This window comes from Nannospalax galili, unplaced genomic scaffold (assembly GCF_000622305.1).
Source record: "Nannospalax galili isolate Female #2095 unplaced genomic scaffold, S.galili_v1.0 scaffold459, whole genome shotgun sequence".
Classification (NCBI taxonomy): domain Eukaryota; kingdom Metazoa; phylum Chordata; class Mammalia; order Rodentia; family Spalacidae; genus Nannospalax; species Nannospalax galili.
The window spans coordinates 1,794,316-1,817,629 of record NW_008344211.1 but is presented as its reverse complement, the minus strand read 5'-3'; the positions used below and the strand labels follow the sequence as shown (position 1 = coordinate 1,817,629).

Sequence of the window (23,314 nt, the reverse complement as noted above, 5' to 3'; positions counted from 1 at the left end):
ACCCCGGTCCATCCCTCCCCACCTTGCCGCCTCGCCCTTCTGGGACTGGAAACACCAGCCCGGCTACTGCCAAGGCCTGTGGACCCCCATGTCCCCTCCCCATGTCCCCTCATGTCCCGTCCACCTCCCCCCCCGTCCCCTCCCCATCCCCCTCCGGAGTCGGACGCCACTCTGGCTGTGACTTGGGACATATGTGGGGAGCTGGCCTTTGTCTCTTAACAAAAACTTAGGGATGTTTTCTGTGCTTGTACTGAGTTTTAAGCACTGCGGAGCAGTCCAGGAAGGGGAAGGTGGAAGCCACACCAGTGGATCCTCCGATCCCCGGGGTGGGTCCTCCAACCGAGTCCCTCCCCTGCTGCAGCTAAGTTTTAACGGCCCCTTGGGGTCTAGACCCACTGACAGCAGACTTCTGGAGGTGCTGAGTTTAGTGGTCTAGGCTGGGTGCCGGCTGATCAGAGCTTTGTCACTCAGCTGGTTCTGGGAAGGCCCCTGTGAGGACCACCAAGTCAGCGTTTTGAGCTACTTGAATGGAACTCTTTTGGCTTCCACTGCAAGACCAGGGCCCACCCTCATCACCTTCCTGTAGCCCCAGAACCTGGGAGGGGCCCCCCAAGGCCAGGCTCAGGTCCCTGGTGGCTGAGTCCCTCAGGTCCAGTAAGCAGCTTCACCTGGTGCAGGCGGGACTGAAGTTCCGCCGTGTCCTCCTGGGGTGACCCCTCCATTCCATAGCATGTTTCCTACACTGCTGACATTTTATTCAGGATAGTAACTCAGGTCTTAAGCCCCAGTGAACCAGGAGTCTCCAGGAAAGTATGTGTTGGTCCAAAATAAACAGCCCAGAAGCTGTCACAGGTTGGCCCAGCCAGGTTCCTCTCCAAACCTCGGTAGCACTCAGTCGTGGGCAGGATAGGTTCATCCTTCCTAGCAAACGTGAGTCAGCAGGAATGCCTGGGGATAGCCCAAAGCAGCTTTGCAGATGACACATTGGTAAAACAAGCCCCCTCAGAGGTCACCCTCTGCCCATCTGTGGGGCTCCACCCAGAGGTGGAGGGAAGGTGGGAACCTGGGGCTGGATCTTCCGGCCTCTGGAGCCGTTCACTGCTATTTTGTGGCTTTCATCATTAGCCATCTGTATACAAGGCTGGGGGTGAGGGGCTGTGAGATGCTGAAATGTAGAGGCTCCCAGTTGTCTGGGCCTGTCACTGGAGGGGGACGGATAATAAGTGCATTATCAACACCAGAAAGATCTCGCCCTCCTCTGCCACCCAGCAGTGCTGAGAATGGAGCTGCAAAACACTGCTCCTCCATAAACAGTTGTTTGCTTGAAGAGGTGTGAGGCGGGCTCTTCTGAGTGTGCCCTGCCCTCCCCTGCTGCCGTCAAAGAACAGCCATTCCCGTCTTTCCCTTTTGGGCCTTATTTGGGGTCTAATCAGAATGAAGATAACATTGTAGTTTCTAGTGGGGAAGCCACCTTTGGCATTTTTGTGTTTTCTGTTCTCCACCTACCCAACTGTTTTAATCCATAAGAAATCTCTTTCAAAGCCTGGTGTGGTGGTGCACACCTTCAACTCCAACCCTGAGGCAGAGGCCTCCAGATCTCATAGACATCTCTGTCAAGGTCAGCTTGGTCTATATGGTGAATTCCAGGCAGGCTGGGACTAGGGAGATCCTGTTTAAAAAAAAAAAAAAAGAGGGGCTGGAGAGATGGCTTAGCGGTTAAGAGCACTGACTGTTCTTGCAGACGACCCAGGTTCGATTCCCAGCACCCACATGGCAGCTGTGAACCGTCCTTAACTCCAGTTCCAGGGGAATCCAAAGCCCTCTTCTGACCTCCGAGGCATTGCACGACCCGGGTGCACTCACGTACATGCAGGCCATACACTCATACACATAAAATAAAAATGGTAAATAAAATTAAAAAAGAAAAATCTTTTTCTCTCTGGCTGGGCGTTTCCACTCAGGATGTGCTGGTTTAAGCTTTCGCTTTTTTTTTTTTTTTTTTGGTCTTACTGAGATAGGGTCTCCCTGTAGCCCTAGCTGGGCTGGAACTCTGTAGACCAGGCTGGCCTTGAACTCACAGAGATCGGCCTGACTCTGCCTCTGAGTGCTGGGACTAAAGTCGTGCACCACACACCTGGCCCCCCTTACTTACTTTTTTAGACACATCTTGTAGGTCCTAGCGAAGCCTCTCAAGCATTTGAAGTATATTTGGGATATGTCAAGGGCTACTTGACTGACAGCATGAATTTTCTTACTCCCTGAAGTATCCCACACTGGTAAAATGAAGGGTTCTCGGGGGACAGGGAGAGCAGAGGGCTGAGGTCAGCCACCCTCACTGAAATGGAGGCCGGCGGGAGGTGACACCGCTGGTTGTAGTTTCCCCTTTTCCTGTTTGCAGTGCAGTGTCCAACTCATGGCCTCACACAGGCTTGGGCAGGCTCCCCTCAGCGAGCGCATCCCCAGCTCTTTACGTTCTGTGGATGGCAGCTAAATTGGCCATAAATTGTTTTTTGGTTTTTATTTTATGTGGATGGATATTTTGCCTCCATGTGTGTAAGTGCACCCGTGTGTGCAGGGCCTGAAGCGGGTGTCGGATCCCTGGGAACTGGAGTTAAGGATGGTTGTTAGCCATCATGTGGATGCTGGGAACCCAACCCAGATCCTCTCAAGACTATCCAGTGCTCTTAACCACTGAGCCATCTCTCCAGCCTCTGTTGAAGGTTTGAAACAGTGCCGTTGCTGTGCTGTGCTTTATCAGTGGCATGTCTCTCCGGCTCTGTGGTCCAGTTGCCTAGCCTGGTCTTGGCTGGCTGCCTACATAGTATAGATAACACAGGATGGGCCTGGGATCCCAGCACCTAGGACGTGGTGACAGCAGCTGAACCGGCGTTCCAGGCCATCCTTACTACAGGGTAGGTCAGAGGCAGGCCTGGGCTATTAGAGACCAGAAATCAGGCAACAGCTGGGTGTGGTGGCACATACCTTTAATCCCAGCAGGCAAATCTCTGAGTTCCAGAGATCTCAAAAAAAGGGAGGGAAAAAAAAACCCAACAGTAGACTGGTTGTGTTGTTTTATGTTTAGAGAGTCTCACACTTGCCAGACATGAGACACTCCTGTAATATCAGCACTGGGCAGGCTCAGGTGAGAACATCCAAGATAGCTATCCTGGGCTACATACATAGACCGTTTCTTTTTTTTCTTTCTTTTTGAGACGGTCTCTCTGTAGCCCCAGCTGACCTGGAACTCACTATGCAGACCAGGCTGACCTTGAACTCAACAGAGGTCTGCCTGTCTCTGCCTCCTGAGTGCTGGGATTAAAAGTGTGGGCCACCACGTCAGGCACATAGACCTTTTCAAAAAACCAGAAAACAAGGCTGGACTTGGTGTTGCACACCTTCAGTCCCAGCACTGGGAGGCAGAGGCAGGCAGATCTGGGAGTTCCAGGCCAGCCTGGTCTACACAGTGAGTTCCAGGACAGCCGGGGCTACAGGGAGACCCTGTCTCAAAAAGACAAAAACAAACAAAAACCCACTGGAAATGTTAAGAGAAAATTAGTCTGCAGTTTATGCAAATTAGGCTATGGAAAATTAACAAAGTTGGCATTCGTGGCAGAAGTCATTGGAAAAGAGACTGGGTACTGCCCCCTTCCCCCAGTACTAACAGCCTGCTTGTGCGGCACATGCCTGGGGTCCCAGCTCCGAGAAACGGAAGCTTACTGACTACGGTACGATGTGTGCTGTGCCGCTGGCCATCTGCCAGCCTTGCTCCATTGTGAAGTGTGCTCGCTGCCCTGCCTCAGCGAAGGACACCAGCAGAGTTCCAGGCCTGACGACGCTTCCCTTCCTTGCAGAACAGAGAGTGGAAGATGTCCGGCTCATCCGAGAGCAGCACCCCACCAAGATCCCGGTAGGTCTTTGCTGGCCCCCGGGGGTGCTGGTCCTGCCCACAGGAGTCGGTGACCCCCACATACCTCACTGGACAGGTCACCGGGAGCCCTTGTTCATCGTGCTTCATGTTCTGGGTGGCAGCACTGTCCTGCTCAGCTTTGCTCCGAATCTGAACTCGAGTCCCTCGTGCATGTCACTGTAATCATGAAGGACCGAGGGACAGGTGGGTGTGTGAGGTGCTGGGTTTGTACCCGGGCACTGAGCTCCACTCCAGCCCACTATTCTGTTGTGCCAGAGGAGCCAAGGGTGACTGCTGAGGACATCGGTGGCTCTCGGGGTGTAACCCGACTGGAGGTGCTCCCGAGGGCCTCTGCCGAAGACAGGGTACTGCTCAGTGTCGCCTCTGAAGCCTCAGCCTTACTGAGGATCTGATTGGCAGCCATCAGCATCCCCTAGGCTGTCCGCCCTGGTGGTGGGCTTACACAGACTGAGGTGTGAGGTCTGGAACAGACAGGCTGACTTTGACCTAGGCTATAGGTGGTTAAGTGTTGTTCATCAGCTTATTACTAAAATTATGAGACGATTCCAGGGCGGTAGTACTTTAGAACCAGAAGCAGACCCAGCCCCTGTGGTAGTTGCAAGATTTTCATGATGTGGGGCCCATGGAAGCCACCTAGTGTCAGCTGGTATCACTTCCCATCTCTGCCCTCACTTGGAAAGGGCCTCCACCCTGGCCTCACGGGGCTGTCCATCCGGTTCATTCCATTCTGAGGGGACGGTGATAAGGACCCAAGGGGTTGGGGCTAGAGCTGCAGTGTGTGCTGCTGGTTGGCGGGTAGGACATGTCATTCCCCACACTGGACATTTCCCAGTCTGTCCTCATGTGAGGGTGAGGCATACCTGGAGCTTGCTTCCAGGGCAGGGCCCTCCGAGCAGCACCCTCCCCTTGTTGGGCTGGCCTCCCTTTGGCTCCTGTATCTGCCTGCTGGAAGCACAGCTGGACCAGTCTGCCAGTGTGCCCAGCTTCCCGTGGACTAGTCTCCACCCTCCGTGGCCCTCTCTGCTGTAGCCCTGGGTTCTTTGCAGAAACTCGCTGTTACTCTTACACACGCCTGTGACCAAGCAAGTCACAGCTGACTGTGGCTGGGTGCTGCTTGGTTAAGAAGATGGTCACAGCCTCTGGGGCTCCCAGTACTGCGGGCCAGGACCCTTGAGGGCAGAGGCTTCTTTCAGACCAGCTGCATTTTCTGCTGTGACTTACACATCTTCCTTCCCAAATTAAAGAGTAAAGGACAGACAACTCAAAACTGAAAAGTGAGCCGGCCGTGTTTAGGTGACTATGTCCTGGGCATTCCTGACAAGGGCGCAGGCCAGGCCCTTGGCCCCTTTTAGGAACAGTGCACTCCGGAAGGCTTCAGGCAGGCACCCAGGATGCCCAGTCCCATCCTTCCTACAGAAACATGCTGAGCTCACAGGCCCCTCTCATTCCCTCACTCCTGGGCTAAAGCTCTGCTGCCCCATAAACAGGTTTGGCGTCCGCACTGGCTTCCGTGGGCTGCTTCTCGGTCTTGGCCAGGACAGGGACGGCTGCTTGAGATGCCTTCCAAGAAACTGTGTGTAGCTCACATCTGTGGACCGTGTGCAGACACACTCCCCGTCCTGAAGCACGTAGATGGCCTGCCCTACCATTAATCTGCTGTGCCGGGTGGGAGTTTCTTAGCAGGTGCATCTGGTGCTGGGGACGCAGTGACGCTGAGGCACAGATGCCCCTGTGCTCAGGTTTTGTGGCAGCTTTTCTTGTTTTGCTGCCTCTTTTTTCCTTTGTCTTTCTGAGACAGGGTCTCCTTGTAACCCCAGCTGGCCTGGAACTCACTGTGTAGACCAGGCTGGCCTGGAACTCATAGAGATCTGCCTGCCTCTGCCTCCCGAGTGCTGGGATGAAAGGTGTGCGCCACCACACCCGGCCTCTTGTTTTGCTACTTTTTTTTTTTTGTTGTTTGTTTTTTTTAATTTTATGTGTATGAATGTATTGCCTGTATGTATGTGAGTGCGTGCACCCATGTCATGGAGGTCAGAAGGAGGCTTTGGATTCCCCTGGAACTGGAGTTAAGGACAGTTCATAGCTGCCATGTGGGTGCTGGGAATCGAACCTGGGTCCTCTGCAACAGCAGTCAGTGCTCTTAACCACTGAGCCATCTCTCCAGCCCTTGTTTTGCTTTTTGAAACAGGTCTCTATGATCCAGGCTGGCCTTGAATGCCAGGCAGTTCACAGCACTGTACTCCAAGTGCTGGGCGTACAGACATGTGCCACCACACTGACTTTATGCCATGCTGGGGGTTGTGCCAGCGCTCCCTGCATGCTGGGGTCATGGCCCAGTCTTACATGTAGCCCACATGGTCTCAAGCCGCCATCTTCCTGCCTCTGCCTGTCGGCTTCGGTGCTGTTGTGCATTTTTGGTGCTTTGTTTTGGGGTGCTGAGGACTGAACACGGCTCTGAGCATGTTAGGCAACCACTTGCACATATCATTGTGGAACAGCACAGAATTAGAAGCTTTTTTTTATTTTGGCAGCTTATTTTATATGTATGACTATATTGGCTGCATGTAGGTAGGTGCAGTGCCCTTTAAGGTCAGAAGAGGGCGTCGGATCCCATGGAACTGGAGTTATGGACAACTGTTAGCCATCATGTGGGTGCTGGGAATTGAACCCCGGTTCTCTGCAAGAGCAGCCCGTGCTCTGACCACTGAGCTGTCTCTTCAGCTCTTCTTAAAATACCATCAAGTCCTTCTACACCTGTTTAGTCTTAGAACCAGAGAACTGTGGTGTTGGCCAGCTTGTGAGATGGTCGCTTACATTTCTTCTGCCTGCTGAAGGAAGGGCTTTGAAAAGGGGAAGACAGCACGCTCCCAGAACTGGAGCCCACAAGCCAGGCATGCAGCGTAGCTGTAGTCCTGGCAGTTGGGAGGCTGGGCAGGAGGGGCATGAGCTGGAGGCTGACGCTAAGACCTTGTCCTGAAGAGAGAGACTTGTCTTTTATTGGAAGCCGTCTCTCCATCGCTATGGCAAAGCACCCTGACCACTACCAACCTGGGGAGGAAAGGGTTTATTTAACTTACATCTCCTGGGTCACAGTTCATCAGGGAGCTCAAGGTCGGAACTCAGGGCAGGAACCTGGAGGCAGGAGCTGGAGCACAGGCCATGGAGGAACACTGCTTACTGGCTTGCTCCCCTGGCCCCTGCTCAGCCTGCTTATGCAACACAGGCCCACCTGCCCAGGGGCGGCACCACCTGCAGTGGGCTGGGTCCTCCCACATCACTCAGGAAGATGCCTCAGGCCTCAGGCCAGTCCAATAGAGGCAATTCCCCAACTGAGGCTCCTCAACCCAGGTGTGTCAGGTTGACACTAAAGCACCCAGCACAGAAGCCATGCACCTGCCCTGTTGAAGGAAGTAGCAATGTTGATTTGTTTGGTTTTTGAGACAGGGCCTGAGAGTCTGGGCTGCTCTTGGTCTCCTGTCCTCCAGCCACTTGGTTCCGAATGCTGCAATTACAGCACATGCTGCCATGTCCCTTGTAATGGGACCTCAGTGCTTGGAGCTGTTCACAGCCTCTGCTCCTGTGGCATGGGCTCTGTCCTGATAGGGAATAACTTGATTGGTCCCAGTTCAAACAACTCAAGGACACAGCCTGCTTGCCTGGTGGTGGCTGTTACCTCTCCTGTGCCACGTTCTGTCTGGGATGGTGGCACAGCTGTGAGTCAGCACTAGTCACAGGAGCACCATGGGAAGCCGAGGACTGGCCCTTGGCAGCCACAGCGTGGGAAGTGGTGTATGTCTGGCAGTTAGCTGTGCCTGTCCTGAAGTCACTTCTGGTCTCTCTAGGTGATCATAGAACGATACAAGGGGGAGAAGCAGCTGCCTGTCCTGGATAAAACCAAGTTCCTGGTGCCTGACCACGTCAACATGAGTGAGCTCATCAAGATAATCAGGTACTCGGCCGCCTCCTGGGTCACTTGTTCAGTAGCATTGCTTCACCCGGCCTGCTGGCACCTCCTAAATCTTGAAGTTTCCTTTCTCTAGGCCTCAGGTCCCTCTCGGTTCTTTCATGCCCCTGTAAGTCAGGCACGTCCACCCTGTAGCCACATGTATCTATATCCCCTGCCCCCAACTACAAATGTGGAATGTGGTCTAGTATGGTTTTTGTTTCTTTTTTCTTTTCTTTTTTGTCTTTTTGAGACAGGGTCCCCTGGTAGCCCCACCTGGCCTGGCAGTTACTATGTAGACCAGGCTGACCTCGAACTCACAGAGATCCGTCTGCCTCCGCCTCCCGAGTGCTGGGATTACAGGCTTGCGCCACCTCGCCTAGCTGGCCCAGAATGTTTGTAGATGACAGTATTGGTGTCAGACTGTCACCTCTATAAGGTGAGCTGGGTACTAAGGCCTGCCTGCAGTTCCACACATGGATGGTTGAGGCAGGAGGATTGCTGCTAGTTCAGGCCAGCATGGGCTACAGAGTAAGATCCTGCCATCCCCCAAAAGTAAGATAAAATGCTACAGGTTACTAAACTGCATCCCCCCCGCCAAAAAAAATCAGTAGAAGAATAAAGATGGTACGGCTCAGCAACTTGTATTGTTCCGAGTCTGGGCTTCGTGTACTGTGGGCATTTGAACAATGTCCCAGCTTGAGGAGGCGCCGTGTGATGGCGGTCATCAGTGACTGTGGTCATGGACGGACCGTCATTCGCTTTCTGAGAACTACACTGCTGCATTTGGCAAATCAGCATTGATAAGCCTCGTCGTGGTTAATGGTCAGGATGGGGTGGTTTCCTGTGCGTTCTGTGTGCTGTCTCCACACTGTCTTTCTTCTCCCGATAGAAGGCGCTTACAGCTCAACGCTAACCAGGCCTTCTTCCTCCTGGTGAATGGACACAGCATGGTGAGCGTGTCCACGCCCATCTCCGAGGTGTATGAGAGCGAGAAGGATGAAGACGGCTTCCTGTACATGGTGTACGCTTCCCAGGAGACGTTTGGAGAGAGCTGGGCTGTGTAAGACTCAGCAGTATCTCAAGTTTTTAAACCTTACCAAGGAGTCAAAAGGGACATTACCAACTGAGGTCGGTCAGTTCGTCTCTCAGATCAGAATGTAGGTGCCCACCTAGGGTGTTAGGAATTGTTTGTTATGTCAGCCAGAAAAACTGAGCTCCACATGAGTGCTTTAAGCTTTGGAAAACTCATTTAACCTAGGCTACCTTGTTCTCAAATTTTAGAAGTTTAAAAATAAAATACTTTGCATCTTGAGTTGCGAATAAAACAGACCTTCAAGTTATTTTTGATGCTTTTCTGCCCCAGGAGAGGCTTGCCATGGGGCAGCAGCGTCAGGGCGCAGGCAGTTTCCCGGAGCCTGCCGCCGGCTCACAGAACGGCTTCCACTCAGCTTGGGCTCTCCCTCAGCGGGTCTCTCAGCTCCGCTGTCTAGCAGAGCCCACCCCCTACCCCCAGATGCCTCTGGCTTTGCACAAAACAGGGTCAGGATGTGTAAGAACATGGCTCTGAGGGCCCCTCTCCTGACCCCTAGCTCCGTCCCACCAGGTCCACCCTCAGCAGACTGAGAAACTGTCACTTGGGTGCTGTCTACATGGTAGCCACAGGCCAGGACTGCTGCTTAGCTGGAAATTCCAACCTTGAATAAAGGGTCATTGGTCCAGCTTAGGAGGAAGAGCAAAAGTGCTTTGTTCTAGGTTGGATTTCCTCCTGTCCATGCTTACTTCGATGAAGGGGCAAGTTAGGTGTGCAGTGCGGCCCTGAGTGTACCACGGGGACATCCAGGTGGCAAGTCGGCACCGACGTTGAGACGCATCTCTCTGCCACTGGGCTTGCAGCTGTAGATATGTTTTTGTGTTTGGTGGCATGCCTGCTGTCACGTGTTCTAACCCTTCCTTGTCAGACAGCTGTGGGCATTCCCCCACCTCGAGTGTCAGCTGTGAAGAAAACAGTAACTCCGGCTCTTGACGGGTATTCATGCCCAGGTCCAGTTGGACCTGGCCGCTGGCCACTGATGCTCTGACCCACAGTGCATCAGACTGTCTGTGCAGCAGGTCCATCACCCTTTGGGGTCTGGGTCTGTGAACTACCTGCTGTCACAGGGGAAGCAGCACAACAGCCTCCAAACCCAGCTCTTCTGGGACCCCCTCACCCTGCATGCACCTGTCCATTCGCTGCCGTTAATGGTGTTTTTACATTATGTAAGTTCTCATCCAGCCTGTCTTGTACAGATTGTATGTGTCATATCTAAGGTCCTTGTAAACTATGGTTATGTTCAGTAAGAGTCCTGTAATACTGCTCTTAAACAATAAAAAGCCACGCGGAGAGGGGTGACTGACTGTAGGGTTATCAATGCACTAAGTAGATAAAGGCACAACTGAAATGTCCTGAGACACTTCATGGGGTTGGCAGGGGAACTGCGCCTGGAGTCAGGAAGGTCCCCACCTCATTGCTGCACCTGCCTCTCTGGCCAATGTCCTGCCACTAGCTCTGAATTCTCTTGAACTGGCCAACGTGCCTGTGTCCAGGTGGAGATAGGCCGGGGTGCTGTGGGCTACTAGGTGGCCTGATACCAGCATGGTAGACACCAGGGGAGGAGTGTGACCAAGGCTTTACCTGTGTGGACAGCTCTAGGCACTCAGCCCAGACAGTGCCCAGCACTGGACCCTACTCGGATGTGAGCAGGCACCGCAGAGCTGCTTCAGGGAGGTGGAGTCCCCCGAACCAGCCCAGAAGCCCCTGCACGAGATTTGTGGGTGTTCTGCTCAAAGGAGACCCATTTGGATCTCAAGGGCATGGGGGCTGATGCTGTCAGTGCAGCTCTACCTCGTGGCAGCCCTCGGTGGAAATGGTGCTTGGTTGCCCTTGGGGCAGTGCCGTCATCGGGTCCCCTTAAGGGGCTGCTCCCTTCCTAGACAGGGCAGGCTGTGTCACACCCCAGGTTCTGTGGTCAAGGAACCTGCAGCTGAACTAGAACCCCGTCAAGAGTTCTCTCAGTGAGGACACATTCAAAAGCCGTGGACCAAGACAGGGAGCGTGTGGAAGGCCCAGGGCCTTGAATCAGGGAGGAGAGGACTGGGCGGGAAAGCACACTGGCCTCCCACTCCCAGAAGACCTGATGGTGACATTGAGGTTTTTTTTTTTTTTCATTTTTATTTTCAGTACATTAAATTTACTCATAAAAACATTCTAAAAATGTACAATTTTTCCTTTTTAACAAAGTATAATAAAACATAAAAACCCCAAAAACAATACTTGACATTTACAATTCAAAATCAAATTAGCAGAATATTAAATATTTACAAAACTATATCTTTTAAAAATATTTATAAAGTTACATGCAATTTTGTAGAATTGACAAAAGAATGGCTCAAAAGTGGGAGAATTTTCCTTCATTCCTAAAAAGCAGAGAAGCCCAGTAGAAGCTGTGAGGGTCTCAGTCTTGGTACCAACACGTCCTGTGTGCGTGAGAACCGGCCTGTGTGGAGGGCTGGGGCCGGCCACTGCCCCCGCCCCGCCCCCAAGCAGGGTAGCCACCTGGACCCAGCCACGGCCAGCACAGTATGTGGTTTTCTAAAGTATTGCCGAGTGTTGACTAAAGATGCCCATGTTCATTCGGCCCCTTGGGACAGGTCAACAGTCCAGCCTCCGTGGATCCCGTGGCTTCCTGGGCCACCAGACTCGCTCTGGGGAGTCATATGTACTTTGGAAAGGCAGCTGTCCCTGCTCAGGTTCCCCAGGACCATCCTCAGGGATGAATGAGGCTGGGCGGGACAACAGACACCCTTACAACCTTTCAGAGGTCAGCAGGTAATGCCACAGGCCAGCAGGGCTAGCAGGTTGTACAACTAGAGCGCATCAGACCAAACACCAGAAAGCGGGAAGTGACGGAGGGGGAGGACTGGGGGGGTGGACAACCCAGTTCCCTTGGGTCAGGAGTGGAAGCCTGGGTAGCCTGGGCTCACGAGGGCTGTGTGGCGTGTGTGGGCAAAGGTACCACCATTGTGTCGCCGCCTCAGCACGTCCGTGTGGTGTGAACCAGGCCAACTTGCAGGAAAGGACTAGAGTCTAACTATGGAGTAAAACACGGAAGCTTCCGACTACAAACAAGCCGACTGCTGTCATCGCGGGGAGATGACAGCTGCTGCTGGTTTTCCAGTACCCAACTGTATGTGTTCAAGAAACGACTCGGTGGTGTAAGTGCTAGCTCCCAGTTTCTCAGTGCTCTTCAGCAATTAGGAGTTTTAGCATTAAAGCACTTTCCAATTTTCAGTATTTACTGTGAAATAAAAATTAGGAAGGTAGAAGCTTTGAGTATTTTGTTTCAACAACCAGGTTAAACGGCTGCACTGTCCGCTGTGCTCTCCGATCTGAACACCCCACTCTCATCCTGGAGATGGAAACATGGTTAGGAACACATGACAGCTACAGAGCGGAGGCGGGCCAGGGCCAGAGCCCGGGTGCCACAGCCTTCTGACACTGAGCAGTTTCAGGAAGATGACTGGAAAGGGCTGGTATGTTCTTTTTAACCGACCGAGTCAGGAAATACAAGGTGCTCGCCAGGCTTAACTGACTTTGGCTGCTCGGAGAAACTCACAATACTGCTGGCAAACATTCTCAGGCAGCTCGAGGGACTCACGCAGTGGACCTCGCAGACAGATCTGGCTCTGTGCGGCGCGTTGCGTGTTTACATCTTGATGAAGCCGGCACAGCACACAAGCGCTTTCATAAAGAGGCCGCAGGAGGTTTCCAAACACAGACCTCCACGGATGAACAGCTGAACCGGTCAGTACGCCCCCCTTGGCTCCAATGCCACACTTCAAATGGAAGTTTCCGCTGGAGACTTCTGTTGTCTTTCAGGTTAACAAAATAGGTAACAACAGACACTTCCATTCTCTACACTGACTACAACAAAAAACTTAAGTACGGTATTTTTCTTTTGCTATGAGACAGTTTTCAACAATTTCACTGTGTTGAAATAGGATTTATTTAAAATATTTCTTTGTTTAAAAAACCAAAAAAATTTAAAAGTTTGGCTTTCAGCACATATCCAGGCCCCTGTAACGGGCTTCAGAAATATTAAAATCGTAAACATCAATGAACACTCTAAGTCTTCCTTATTAACATAAACGACAAATTCCAGTCTGGTACTCTTTAAGGCAAAGTTGTGTCAGTTCTTGTTACGTGACATTTGTAGTGTTTGTAAGTAAAAGATAACAGAACACCCCAGCTGCGGCTGCAGCTCACGTCACCATCACCTCAGACCTGGACGTGATACTGAGCAGAGAACACAGGTCTGTCAGTTCTGCATTGCATAGAGATGAGAACTACCACACAACACGACAGAACTCCCCTAACCCGCCATGAACGTGTAGCAGCTGTCTTTGTTCCCACCAAGTCAGGAAACCGACCGCAGAGTCTGAAGCCTTGCACCACAATGCCTCCGACGCTAGGCTAGTTTTCGATTTACACAATTCAGTCCCAGCTGGAGGATGGTCTGACTACTGTGATTTTCTTCTCCATAAATACGCAACTGGAAAATCCTTGGCAAGACGTTCAGTACCAATCAGCATTTTAATAGTGAAGCCTTCAGCATTTTAAATAACGTTATCTGAGCAGAAAATTCCCTTTAACCTTGAAGGGCTAAGTCCCCAAATTTCAGATGAAAATGCTTTTGTTCTGGTGGCCTGAAGTGTAGAAGCCCCAGTGAGGACTGAATCCTCTGCAGAGTGAGGCCTCCCAGGCCTGGGCTGTGTCTGGCGAGTGCTCCCCAGGCCTTGCGTCTCTCTACTGGAGTTTTCCAGGCAATTTTAACGGAATTAACTATCAATACAGAGCCTAATACAGAGGACACTGACAGGAGAAAGTCACAGGACTGTATTACTGTTGAACCGTCTGTCTCGAGGGTGACTCCGTCAGCAGTAAGCTCTGGGGTAGGATCCCGGGGAAGCTGTGTGATTCGTGACAGCCAGCTTCCTGAAGGACAGAGTATCCGCCAACTCACAAAGTCGTGGTTCCTGTGTTTGGGGAGCTGGTTCTTGGTGGAGAGAACAGGCTCTGAGCCACCAACAGGTGGGGTTGTGATCTCAACCCTCAGCGACTGGCTTACCTGGGACTTGGACCCTTAGAAACAAAGTTGTTGAGAGTGAACTAGTTCTATTTATTAACAGAGTGGGAATTTGTTTTCAGGAAAAAAAAAAAAAAAAAAGCATTAAAACCCTGGAACTGCCTGCACGTGTCTGTCATGTACTAAGCCCAGCAGCCTGCTGATGCCCACCCCAGACGCCTGTGGCTGGAGGCTTTTGTGCTCAGGTCTCGGCCGAGTCTGCCTCCCAGACTGCAGAGGTCTTCTATAGTGCAATCCTAAGAATCCCAGAGATCAGTGCCTTATCACTTTAGCAAAACAGAACAAAACCAAGATGACGTTTTCCTAGCCCAGGGGTGTCTTGGATCCGACTGGGGGGAACACCACTTGAGAGAGCTCCGACCTGCAGTCTCGACTCAGGTCATGCGTAGCTGCCCCGGAATTGTGTGAGTCTAGAAGGCCCAGCAACGCAATGCTTCGAGATGCGATGCTGCGGCAGACAGAGGTCTCCATGCTGCAGCAGGGTGTGAGGGTCAAGTCACCTGCTGTGGAAGTCTTCTCTAGGCAAGTCCTGACGTCAAGCTCCAAACTAGGATTTTGGCAATAAAATCGAGTCTGATGCACATCTATGCTGGATCCTCTATCCAGTCTAGTGGAGTAAAGCACCTTTGGGTTAAGAATAGTGAGCTCCACAGCACGACCCAGTCAGTCCTGTGTGACTTCCCTAGGCCTCCATGGCTTAACAAGGTTCTGTTGCCAGAGAAAAGCATCAGTCTGTGGAGTCCAGACTTTCTGCAGGAGGGGCATATTTCAACCTGAACGTTCCTGGAGAGACAGAAGCAGGGGAAGCGTGAGTCAGTGCATGTGCAGACAACGGCAGCCCTGCCCCCGCCAGCATCGTCCTCAGGACCACCACCCCCACCCCACAGCTGGATGTTACTGGTTTCTAAGACCTAGAACAGCACAACCTGTTCTCCATGCCCCCACGGGCTCCTTCTCTGGACCTGGACCCTGTGCACAGGCTGGCCAGGACACACCTGGATGTGGGCAGGTGAGGCCTGGACTCAGGAGATGCAGGCCAGCTCTGGGAAGGGAGGCAGGCTTGGGTAGCCCCCCTCCCCTTTCCGCCACTGGACCTCCAGTCACAGGTGCTGGCTTCTAAAGGCTCTCCAGGTGGAGGACCACAGGCTGCCAAGTACACACATGGGGACTCCTCAGGGCTGCACACGGAAAGGCAGTACGGGGCCGACCTGGCAACCCCTACTGTAATTTTTCCAAACAAACAGCAAAAGTCACCCCAGTAAGCCAGGTGTGTGGACACACTAACACTCCCAGCTAAGACAGGAGGAACCCAAGTTCAAAGCCAGCTAAAGACACAGGAATAAACATGTAATACAGTAGACGCTCACATTTGACCAACAGACATGAAAACAGGGAGAAGAGCCCCGAACATCCACCATCTGCCACAGGGTGGCAGCAGTCAGTGTTGTTAGAGTCCATCTGCCAGTGGCTGTCTAGAACAAGGAGCATCGCAAGTGCCATTCTTAGAGCACAGGACCCCACCCCCACCCCCACCCGGGACTTCCCTGGCCAACATTTCCAGGAGCTTTCCTCAAGTACCACTGGCTTTAAAAAGAAGTTCACTATGCTCATAAAGCCGCCTGTGCATTACTACTGAGAGCAGGCATGGGGCCTAAAGGGCGCCAGGCCACCCCCATGCTTACCTTGCCGGTTGAAGTCCATGGACGGCTGCTTGCAGTCCTGGGCGCGGTGGCCAGTAGCCCCGCAGTTGTAACAGGACAGATTCCCGCTCTTCTTGTGACTGGAACCATTGGTGCCGCCCACCAGGCCTTGGGCTTGGTACACCCCTGCTGTGCCAGCCATGAAGTTCTGCATTGGTGGCACTGCAAATGTGGACTGCCCACCCAGGACAGGGTCTGGAGTCACGCTGCCGCTGTAGGGGGCATGCACGACAGGAAAGGCAGAGCCGCCGCCATACTGCTGGGTACTGACGTAGCCATTGCTGCACATGGGGCTGAAGGGCAGGAAGGGGAAGGTAAACATGGACGGCCCAGAGAACGGGTGCTGGAAGTAGTTGGCGTAGCTGACGGTCAGGCCGCTGGAGCCACAGCTGCCGCTGCACCCACAGGATGTGCACACGATGCAGCCAGGTGGGGGCGGCGCAGGCTGTGGGGGCGCGGGGGGCTGCGGGTGGTGGTGGTGGTGGTGGTGGCTCTGACCGGAGGCGGGAATGTTGCCTGTGGAGCTGCTGCCAGTACCACCACTGTAGAAGCTGCTTTCGGGGACCGAGGAGAGGGCGGGGCTGGAGCTGGGGGCCGGGCAGCTGGGCAGCGAGGCCATACTCGCAAAAGACGTGGCGGGGTGGCTGCTGGGGGAGGCAGTGCTGCTGCTGGCGCAGAAGCTGGCCTGCAGCGGCCCCACGGGCACGCTGCTCACTGCAGAGAAGGCAACTTTGGTGTTGGCTGTGTACAGAGCAGTCCGGGGGTTGATTATTGCGGGGGGCACACTGATGGGCCCACTGTTCGGGCAGGAAGTCTGCCCAGAGATGGCAGCATCCGCAGGGACGGAGGAGGACAGCAGCAGCTTGATGGGTGGCCGGGCCACGTGCAAGACAGTGCTCGGTGTCCCTGTGACGGCTGAGCTGGTCTCCACGGCCAGGGCCGGCTGCTGTGCCGTCTTCAGTACCCTGTCCAGTGTGGCTGCATGTACGACTTTGGCCCGGGGCCCAAAGGAGACTGTGGGTGACACAGAGCTGTTTTCTGCGAGGCCTGAGAGGGCCTGCACTGGAGGGTGTGGTGCCGTGGAGGACAATGTGTCCAGCACAGCCCCACCGAAGCCCTTGTCCACTTTAGTGCCGCTCCTGGGGCCAGGCCCCTTGCTCCTCTCTTCCAGGGACAAAAGTGAGTGCACGGACGACGACAGGAGCTTCGTGTCTGCACCGCCTCTGTCCGACTTATGTGCGGAGCTCAGCATGCGCACAGGGGCCAGGTGAGAGGCTGCAGGCATCAACTGTGGGGGCAAGGGGTGGTGGCCTGCAGGGCTGGAGCCTGCCTCGTTCTGCACAGGAAGAACCTGAGCGGTGGGTCTGGCAGAGCCGGATGGGAAGTGAGTCAGCAGCATCACCGGCTTCTCCTTATCCGCACCCTCCACATGCATGTCCACACCTGGGGACGGGACAGAGTCAGCACTGCGTGCGCCCAGGTGGAGATTCAGCAGCATGGGCCACACACACACGGGTGTCTTACATCTGTCATACACACACACACACGCGGGTGTCTTAAGTCTGTCATACACACACACACACACACACACACACACACACACGGGTGTCTTACGTCTGCCATACACACACACACGCGCGGGTGTCTTAAGTCTGTCATACACACACACACACACGGGTGTCTTACGTCTGCCATACATACACACACACACACACACACACACACACACGGGTGTCTTACATCTGTCATACACACACACACACGGATGTCTTACGTCTGCCATACACACACACACACGCACACACACACACACACACACACACACACACACGGGTGTCTTACATCTGTCATACACACACACACACGGATGTCTTACGTCTGCCATACACACACACACACGCACACACACACACACACACACACACACACACACGGGTGTCTTACATCTGTCATACACACACACACACGGATGTCTTACGTCTGCCATACACACACACACACGCACACACACACACACACACACACACACACGCGGGTGTCTTACGTCTGTCGTTCTCCTCGGCGCTGTCTGAGCTCTCCTCTCGTACCTGCACGCCCATGGGGCTGGAGGAGGAGCTGGAGTACTCGGAGGAGCTGCCTTCCCGGGGAAGCTGGTGAGCCGGGGGCTCCACCTCCACCCGCAGCTCTGCGGAGAAGGCAGCACAGGTCAACAGCTGATGTGGCACTTACGCACATGCAGGAGAGCTGCCAGCTACCACCCATGTCTTCTTGACCACCCCTGGCCATGGGCCCTTTGGGCAGAGGAAGCGGGGGACCCCAGCCCTGGTCGGATTGGGCTCATTCTTGAAAACTGCACCAACTCCCCAAGGCCTGTAGTAGTGGAAGATCACAGGATGCTTGCTACTCAGGCTAGTGCACTTGCCGCCCAATGCCAGGTCACCGTCGGGCACCCCACCCACCCTGAAGAGTGCGGAACCATCTGTAGAACGGCACTGTGCTGTCTGCCCTCGAAGTCACCCATGGCACAGGCTGAGTGGCCATCTGACATTTGTCTCTTCCTGGTTTGCCCCTACTCTGTCTACTGCTGTTGAATACAACAACACTCATTTCTTCCTGTGGGATGAGACAGCCACCACCTCAGGTGTCCGCAGCCTGTTCCCTAGGACAGGGACGGGAAAGACAGGAAAGCCAGCAGAGGTTGGCAGGAAGAGGAGCCAAGGGCCACAGCCCATGACGGGCACCTGCCTAGGAAAAGGAACTCAGTCCCTCTCTGGTTTGAACTCTGCTTGCTCCCACAACACGAGAATCTAACACTGCTGTCCAAATCACCAGAGGCCAGGCAGCCAGCCCACATGTCCCATCTACTTTCCTGCACCAGACACGGCAGAGTCAGGACAAAGAGCTAAGGGTGAGGACTGCAGTGTCTAAACAGCCCCGAGTGATCCCAAGTCTAATTCTTACTTAAAACATGTCACACCAGCCGAGTACAAGCCACACACTGAACTACAGGCCCTCACATACCTGCAGCATGGCTGCTGCGCCCGGGCTGCACAGGCCCCACGTGGCTGGTTGGGGGGACTCGGGCCACTCCACTGCTGCTGACTAAGGATGGGGCTGAGGCGTTCAGGCACCGTCTCTCCGACTTCTCCCTGTGAAAGGAGAGACAGCATGGCGTCAGAAAGCACCACCCCCTCCACACTCTGCTGCAAGCACAGGATGCGTACGCTACCACGCCTGGCATGGACACGTATTTTGAGAACAGTTTCATACTTACTTTTCCAGCTCCAACTGAGTCTTGAGCTTTTTCTTTGCACCCATGGTGAGGGACTCAAATTTATTCAGATCTTCTTCAGTAAGGCTCAAAAACTTGCATAGGAGAAATGAAAGACTGTTACTGAGAAGTGGAAGACATGCAAAGAGCTCAGAGCTGATCCCAACACAGAAGATCCACTGCTCCCTGCTGCAGCCTCTCTGGACACCTCGGGTGCAGCTGGCCAGCAGGCATCCTGCAGCCGGTGACTACAGGAGCTGACAGCCTCAACTACAGCTCTACAACTAACAGCAGTCTGTCCTCTGGAAACGTCTCATTGGAACACAGCTGCCTTAAGACAATTCTCTGTAAAATCCCTTCAGCAACCCGGTGAGGTGCAAATGGGAAGAAGGTACAATCCAGAGGGAGTGGTGACTGACCCCAGGCCTGGTGCATGGGACACCTGACCGGAGAGTGCTCACCACATCCCAGACGCCGTGGCTCATCTATCTGACTGGAAAATCCAAACCCATTATGACCAGTCTTAGTAAAAACTTCTCATCCTCGAGATTTAGAGACCCCAAGTTGAGGCATTGCGAACGGACTTGAGATGCACTTTCCGCTGCTCTGTAAAAGCGTCATTTCTAGATTTAACAGGGCATTTACAGGACTTAGGTAGCATCTTGTCCAGCAGGGGAGTTCAGATTTCAAACTCCTGGTGTGGTTTCTTTCAGCACAGCCACCAACAGCAAGGCCAGAAAGCGTTCAGGCAGGCCTGTCTTGGCGGGCACCCTCTCCGAGCAGGTGTTCTCCATTCCTGCGGGTCTCACTGTTCAGTACGGCCTGACCGTCTGAACCCTACTCCACTGTGTCCTGGGGTTGGCCCTGTGAACTGGCCACACCCAGGCAGGAGCCACACTGCAGGTGGTTTAGAAAGGAGCAGATGACCTCTAGACTGCCTGAGGGCTGAAACTTGCTCACTTCACAACTGCCTGGTTTGTAAAGATTCTGCTTTTGTCTGTTTCAGCTACAGGCGAGCCCTCGGGTGAGATCCAGGTCCTGCTAATACCAAGGTGAGTACACGTCACAGCATCTAAACCTGCCTGGCCTCTAGGAGTCCACGGGTGGTTTAGAAAGGAGCAGATGACCTCTAGACTGCCTGAGGGCTGAAACTTGCTCACTTCACAACTGCCTGGTTTGTAAAGATTCTGCTTTTGTCTGTTTCAGCTACAGGCGAGCCCTCGGGTGAGATCCAGGTCCTGCTAATACCAAGGTGAGTACACGTCACAGCATCTAAACCTGCCTGGCCTCTAGGAGTCCACGTGTCACAGCATCTAAACCTGCCTGGCCTCTAGGAGTCCACATGTCACAGCATCTAAACCTGCCTGACCCTCTAGGAGTCTACGTGTCACAGCATCTAAACCTGCCTGGCCAAGACAAAAGCTACTTGGGGACATGAAGCACACAGTGGCCCTCTGAGCAGTTGACGTACCTTCTCCATGGTTAGCTGTTTAAAGACGGGGTAATATTTGTGCAAACGCAGCTTCCTAAGCCAGTCTAGAATCCCATTCTGCTCCTGGGGCTGAGGGGCCTGCAGACTAGAGGGCATCAGGATGGCTGGCGAGGCGTCCACCTGGGTCCGGTAAGCCAGCGCTGAGCCCGCACCCCCCGCGTGAGAGCAGTGGGGCAGGGGAGTGGCAGTACTGGCCGAGTGCTGCAGGTGGTGCTGGGCGTTGCTCTGTGAGGATGGGATGCCGGCCACTCCACACACAGGCCTGCAGGATGGGACAGGTGGGAACAGAAACCATTGTGGAAGCCTGCAGCTATACTGGGGTCTGCCAGGGGCTGTACCAGGATCTTTGGGGATATCTCATGCCAGCACCCACTCCCCCTGTACAGGGTGCAGCCCACCACATACGCTAAGCTCGTCAGGGCCCTGTTTACTACTGCACCACCAGGACCTCCCTCCTCGTAGCACAGAGCCCCCGGGGATGCTGCTGTGCCCACATGCCATCCACGAGAGGTCTGGCTGGGCGGCCCAGATGACACCCATAGATGGTGAGTTCAAACACACTGCTCTGAACTGGGAGGAAACCATAGAACCGGAAAAGCCAAAAGTTCATTCTTTCTACCCAATTCCTCTCCTGATGTTGCCTGAGACGCAGGCGGGGCAGACAGTTCTGAGAGCAGCTCTGCACACATGCTACGTACACACCACACATGGGCGAGGGCAGTGTGAAGTCTGGCTAGAGGGCTGCTCACCTTCCAGACACGCCCATCATCGTACTGACTTTAGGAGGGGAAGGGTTACCAGGACCTACAGAAGAAGAAAGGCGTCATAGAAACGTGGAGAAAAGAACGTATCTTTATTTTTATTTACTTTTAAAATTAAGTGTGTGTTTGTGTGTCTGTGCACACGAATGTGGGTGCCCTTGGACACCAGAGTGCTCAGATGCCTGGAGCTGGGGTCAGAGGTGGCTGTGAGCTGCCTGGCCTGAGTCTTGGGAACTGAACTTCCATAAGGAGTCTTCTGTAAGAGCAACATTGCACTTGACCACCGAGTCGTCTCTCCAGCCCTCCGTTTGCAGTTTCAACCATCTCGCAAACTTACTTGGACTTTGAAGCTGTTGGACAGGAGACGAAGTGCTGAAAAACTTCCTGACATGGTCATGTTTCAGGACGTGGGAAGGTATGGAGGCCAGGTACCTGGGGAGAAAGACACTGGGTTGTGGGGCTAAAGCACCATGGACAGAACTAACTGGGGAGAATTTGGAAATTTCAAGACAGAGAAATGAGAAAAGGAAAGAAAAGAAGCAGACGCCCAGAGCCTGGGACCCGCCTGCTGCCTTTCAATGGCGCCTTTCCCGCCAGGACCCCCTCTCTTACGGTGAGTTACGCAGGCCCTACAAGGACCCGTGGCACAAGCACTGGATCAAAATGTGGGAGCCCCGACGCCCGATGACTCGGATGCCCGAGTCAGCCGAACACAGGGTCACATCAGGACAGTCAGCTCAGGGCCAGGCAGAACCCCGGCCTCCTGCACATCAGCACCCACGCCAGACTGCGGTGCAGCGGTGGGCAGCACACTCGTCCAGCACAGTCTCGGCCTCCACCCCCAGCACCACATAAACCAGGAATGATATTCAAGCCATGCTCACTCTCAAACAAAACAAAGCAAAAAACAAGCAGCGAGCCTCAGCAGCACATGTACCATGTGTGCACAGACATGGACCAAAGAACATGTCCATCCTGACACAGCTTCGACCTTCAACCACACGACACAGGTGAATGCCAGGACCATCCACAACTCACAAGGGCATTAGGATCCCACCAGAGTAACACCAGCTTGATTCCTCTATTCACTCTCAAACTCACCCCAAGGTCATTAACATTCTTCAGACCCTCAGGAAACAGTCCTGGAGGCAACGGGCTCACACAGCCGAGTAGCCACACGGACCCTGTCCAGGAGCCTCACTCACCTCAGGCCTGCTTCCAGATCCATGTGGTTCCGCTCCACATAGAAGGAATCTGGGCCAGCCAAGCAAGGAAGGAGCTTGTCCAAGTTCTCCTCAGGGCAGAGCTGGCAGAGCTGAAAGAGACAAGGCAGGTCGTCCAGCAGCAACCAGTGCTCACCTCACTACCAGAGCTTTGCATTGGCGGAGGCGACATCTGCTGGTGGACACTGCACTGCTCCAGCTGTGGGGGCTCTACACACGCAGGACGCCCCACTTCAGCAGAGGAACCCCACCTTTCCCAAGTCCAGCATAGGCTGAGCTGCAGGGCCAGTTCCTGACCAGAGACCTAATGGGAACCAGCCCTCCCAGAAAGCCAGGACCTGTGATGCCATACCATGGCTGGCACACATGGCAGAGATGGCTGCATCCCCCAGGCCACACGGCGGTCAGTATACAGACAGAGCCACCTTCGGGGGCACAAGTGCCCTGGGGACAGGTACAAACCCCTCGGGCCCCTGCCTCCAAGCCGAAAAAAAAAAAAAGGCCCAGTTTCTGAGGCAGGTTTTCCTACGTCTGCTCCCAGGTCACAGAAAAGAGCCAGTGCTCTGCTTGAAGGAGAAAAAGCAAACACTTTCTGGGGAAAAGACCCAGGACCCTGTCTCAAAGTGGAGGCAGGTACTACTCAGAGGGGCTAGACAGACTGTCCAACAGTAACACTGAGAACAGGGAAGAGACCACAGCGGACACACGGACTCTGAACAGTGACCCAGGCAGGGGTCACATTAGCTGTTGTAAACACAGATCAGAGAGCAGTGAGGGCCCAAGGTCCTATGGGCGGAAGTGAGTCCAGAGG

At 53.8% G+C, this 23,314-nt stretch overlaps 2 protein-coding genes across 6 annotated transcripts in view; one reads left to right on the top strand and one right to left on the bottom strand.

Annotated features, from left to right (window-relative positions):
- The window catches only part of Map1lc3b (microtubule associated protein 1 light chain 3 beta), a 9,549-nt gene extending 335 nt beyond the window's left edge, over positions 1 to 9,214 (top strand). The window contains exons 2-4 of one of the 2 annotated variants that reach the window (XM_008840567.3): positions 3,852 to 3,907; positions 7,771 to 7,877; positions 8,767 to 9,214. In XM_008840567.3, the coding sequence (XP_008838789.1) occupies positions 3,852 to 3,907; positions 7,771 to 7,877; positions 8,767 to 8,938 (335 nt within the window). In that variant the 3' untranslated portion in view covers positions 8,939 to 9,214. Of the gene's footprint in view, positions 1 to 3,851; positions 3,908 to 7,770; positions 7,878 to 8,763 lie in introns of both variants that reach the window. The other variant, XM_008840566.3, reaches the window with a different exon arrangement.
- Positions 9,215 to 12,973: 3,759 nt separating this feature from the next.
- Positions 12,974 to 23,314, bottom strand: part of Zcchc14 (zinc finger CCHC-type containing 14) — a 54,856-nt gene continuing 44,515 nt past the window's right edge. For all 4 annotated transcript variants that reach the window (XM_029567109.1, XM_029567110.1, XM_029567112.1 and 1 more), the window contains 9 exons: positions 22,486 to 22,595; positions 21,618 to 21,712; positions 21,269 to 21,323; positions 20,499 to 20,781; positions 19,031 to 19,122; positions 18,778 to 18,905; positions 17,801 to 17,941; positions 15,739 to 17,199; positions 12,974 to 14,839 (listed from right to left, as the gene is read on the bottom strand). In XM_029567109.1, coding sequence (XP_029422969.1) covers positions 14,784 to 14,839; positions 15,739 to 17,199; positions 17,801 to 17,941; positions 18,778 to 18,905; positions 19,031 to 19,122; positions 20,499 to 20,781; positions 21,269 to 21,323; positions 21,618 to 21,712; positions 22,486 to 22,595 — 2,421 coding nt within the window. In that variant the 3' untranslated portion in view covers positions 12,974 to 14,783. The remainder of the gene's footprint in view (positions 14,840 to 15,738; positions 17,200 to 17,800; positions 17,942 to 18,777; positions 18,906 to 19,030; positions 19,123 to 20,498; positions 20,782 to 21,268; positions 21,324 to 21,617; positions 21,713 to 22,485; positions 22,596 to 23,314) is intronic.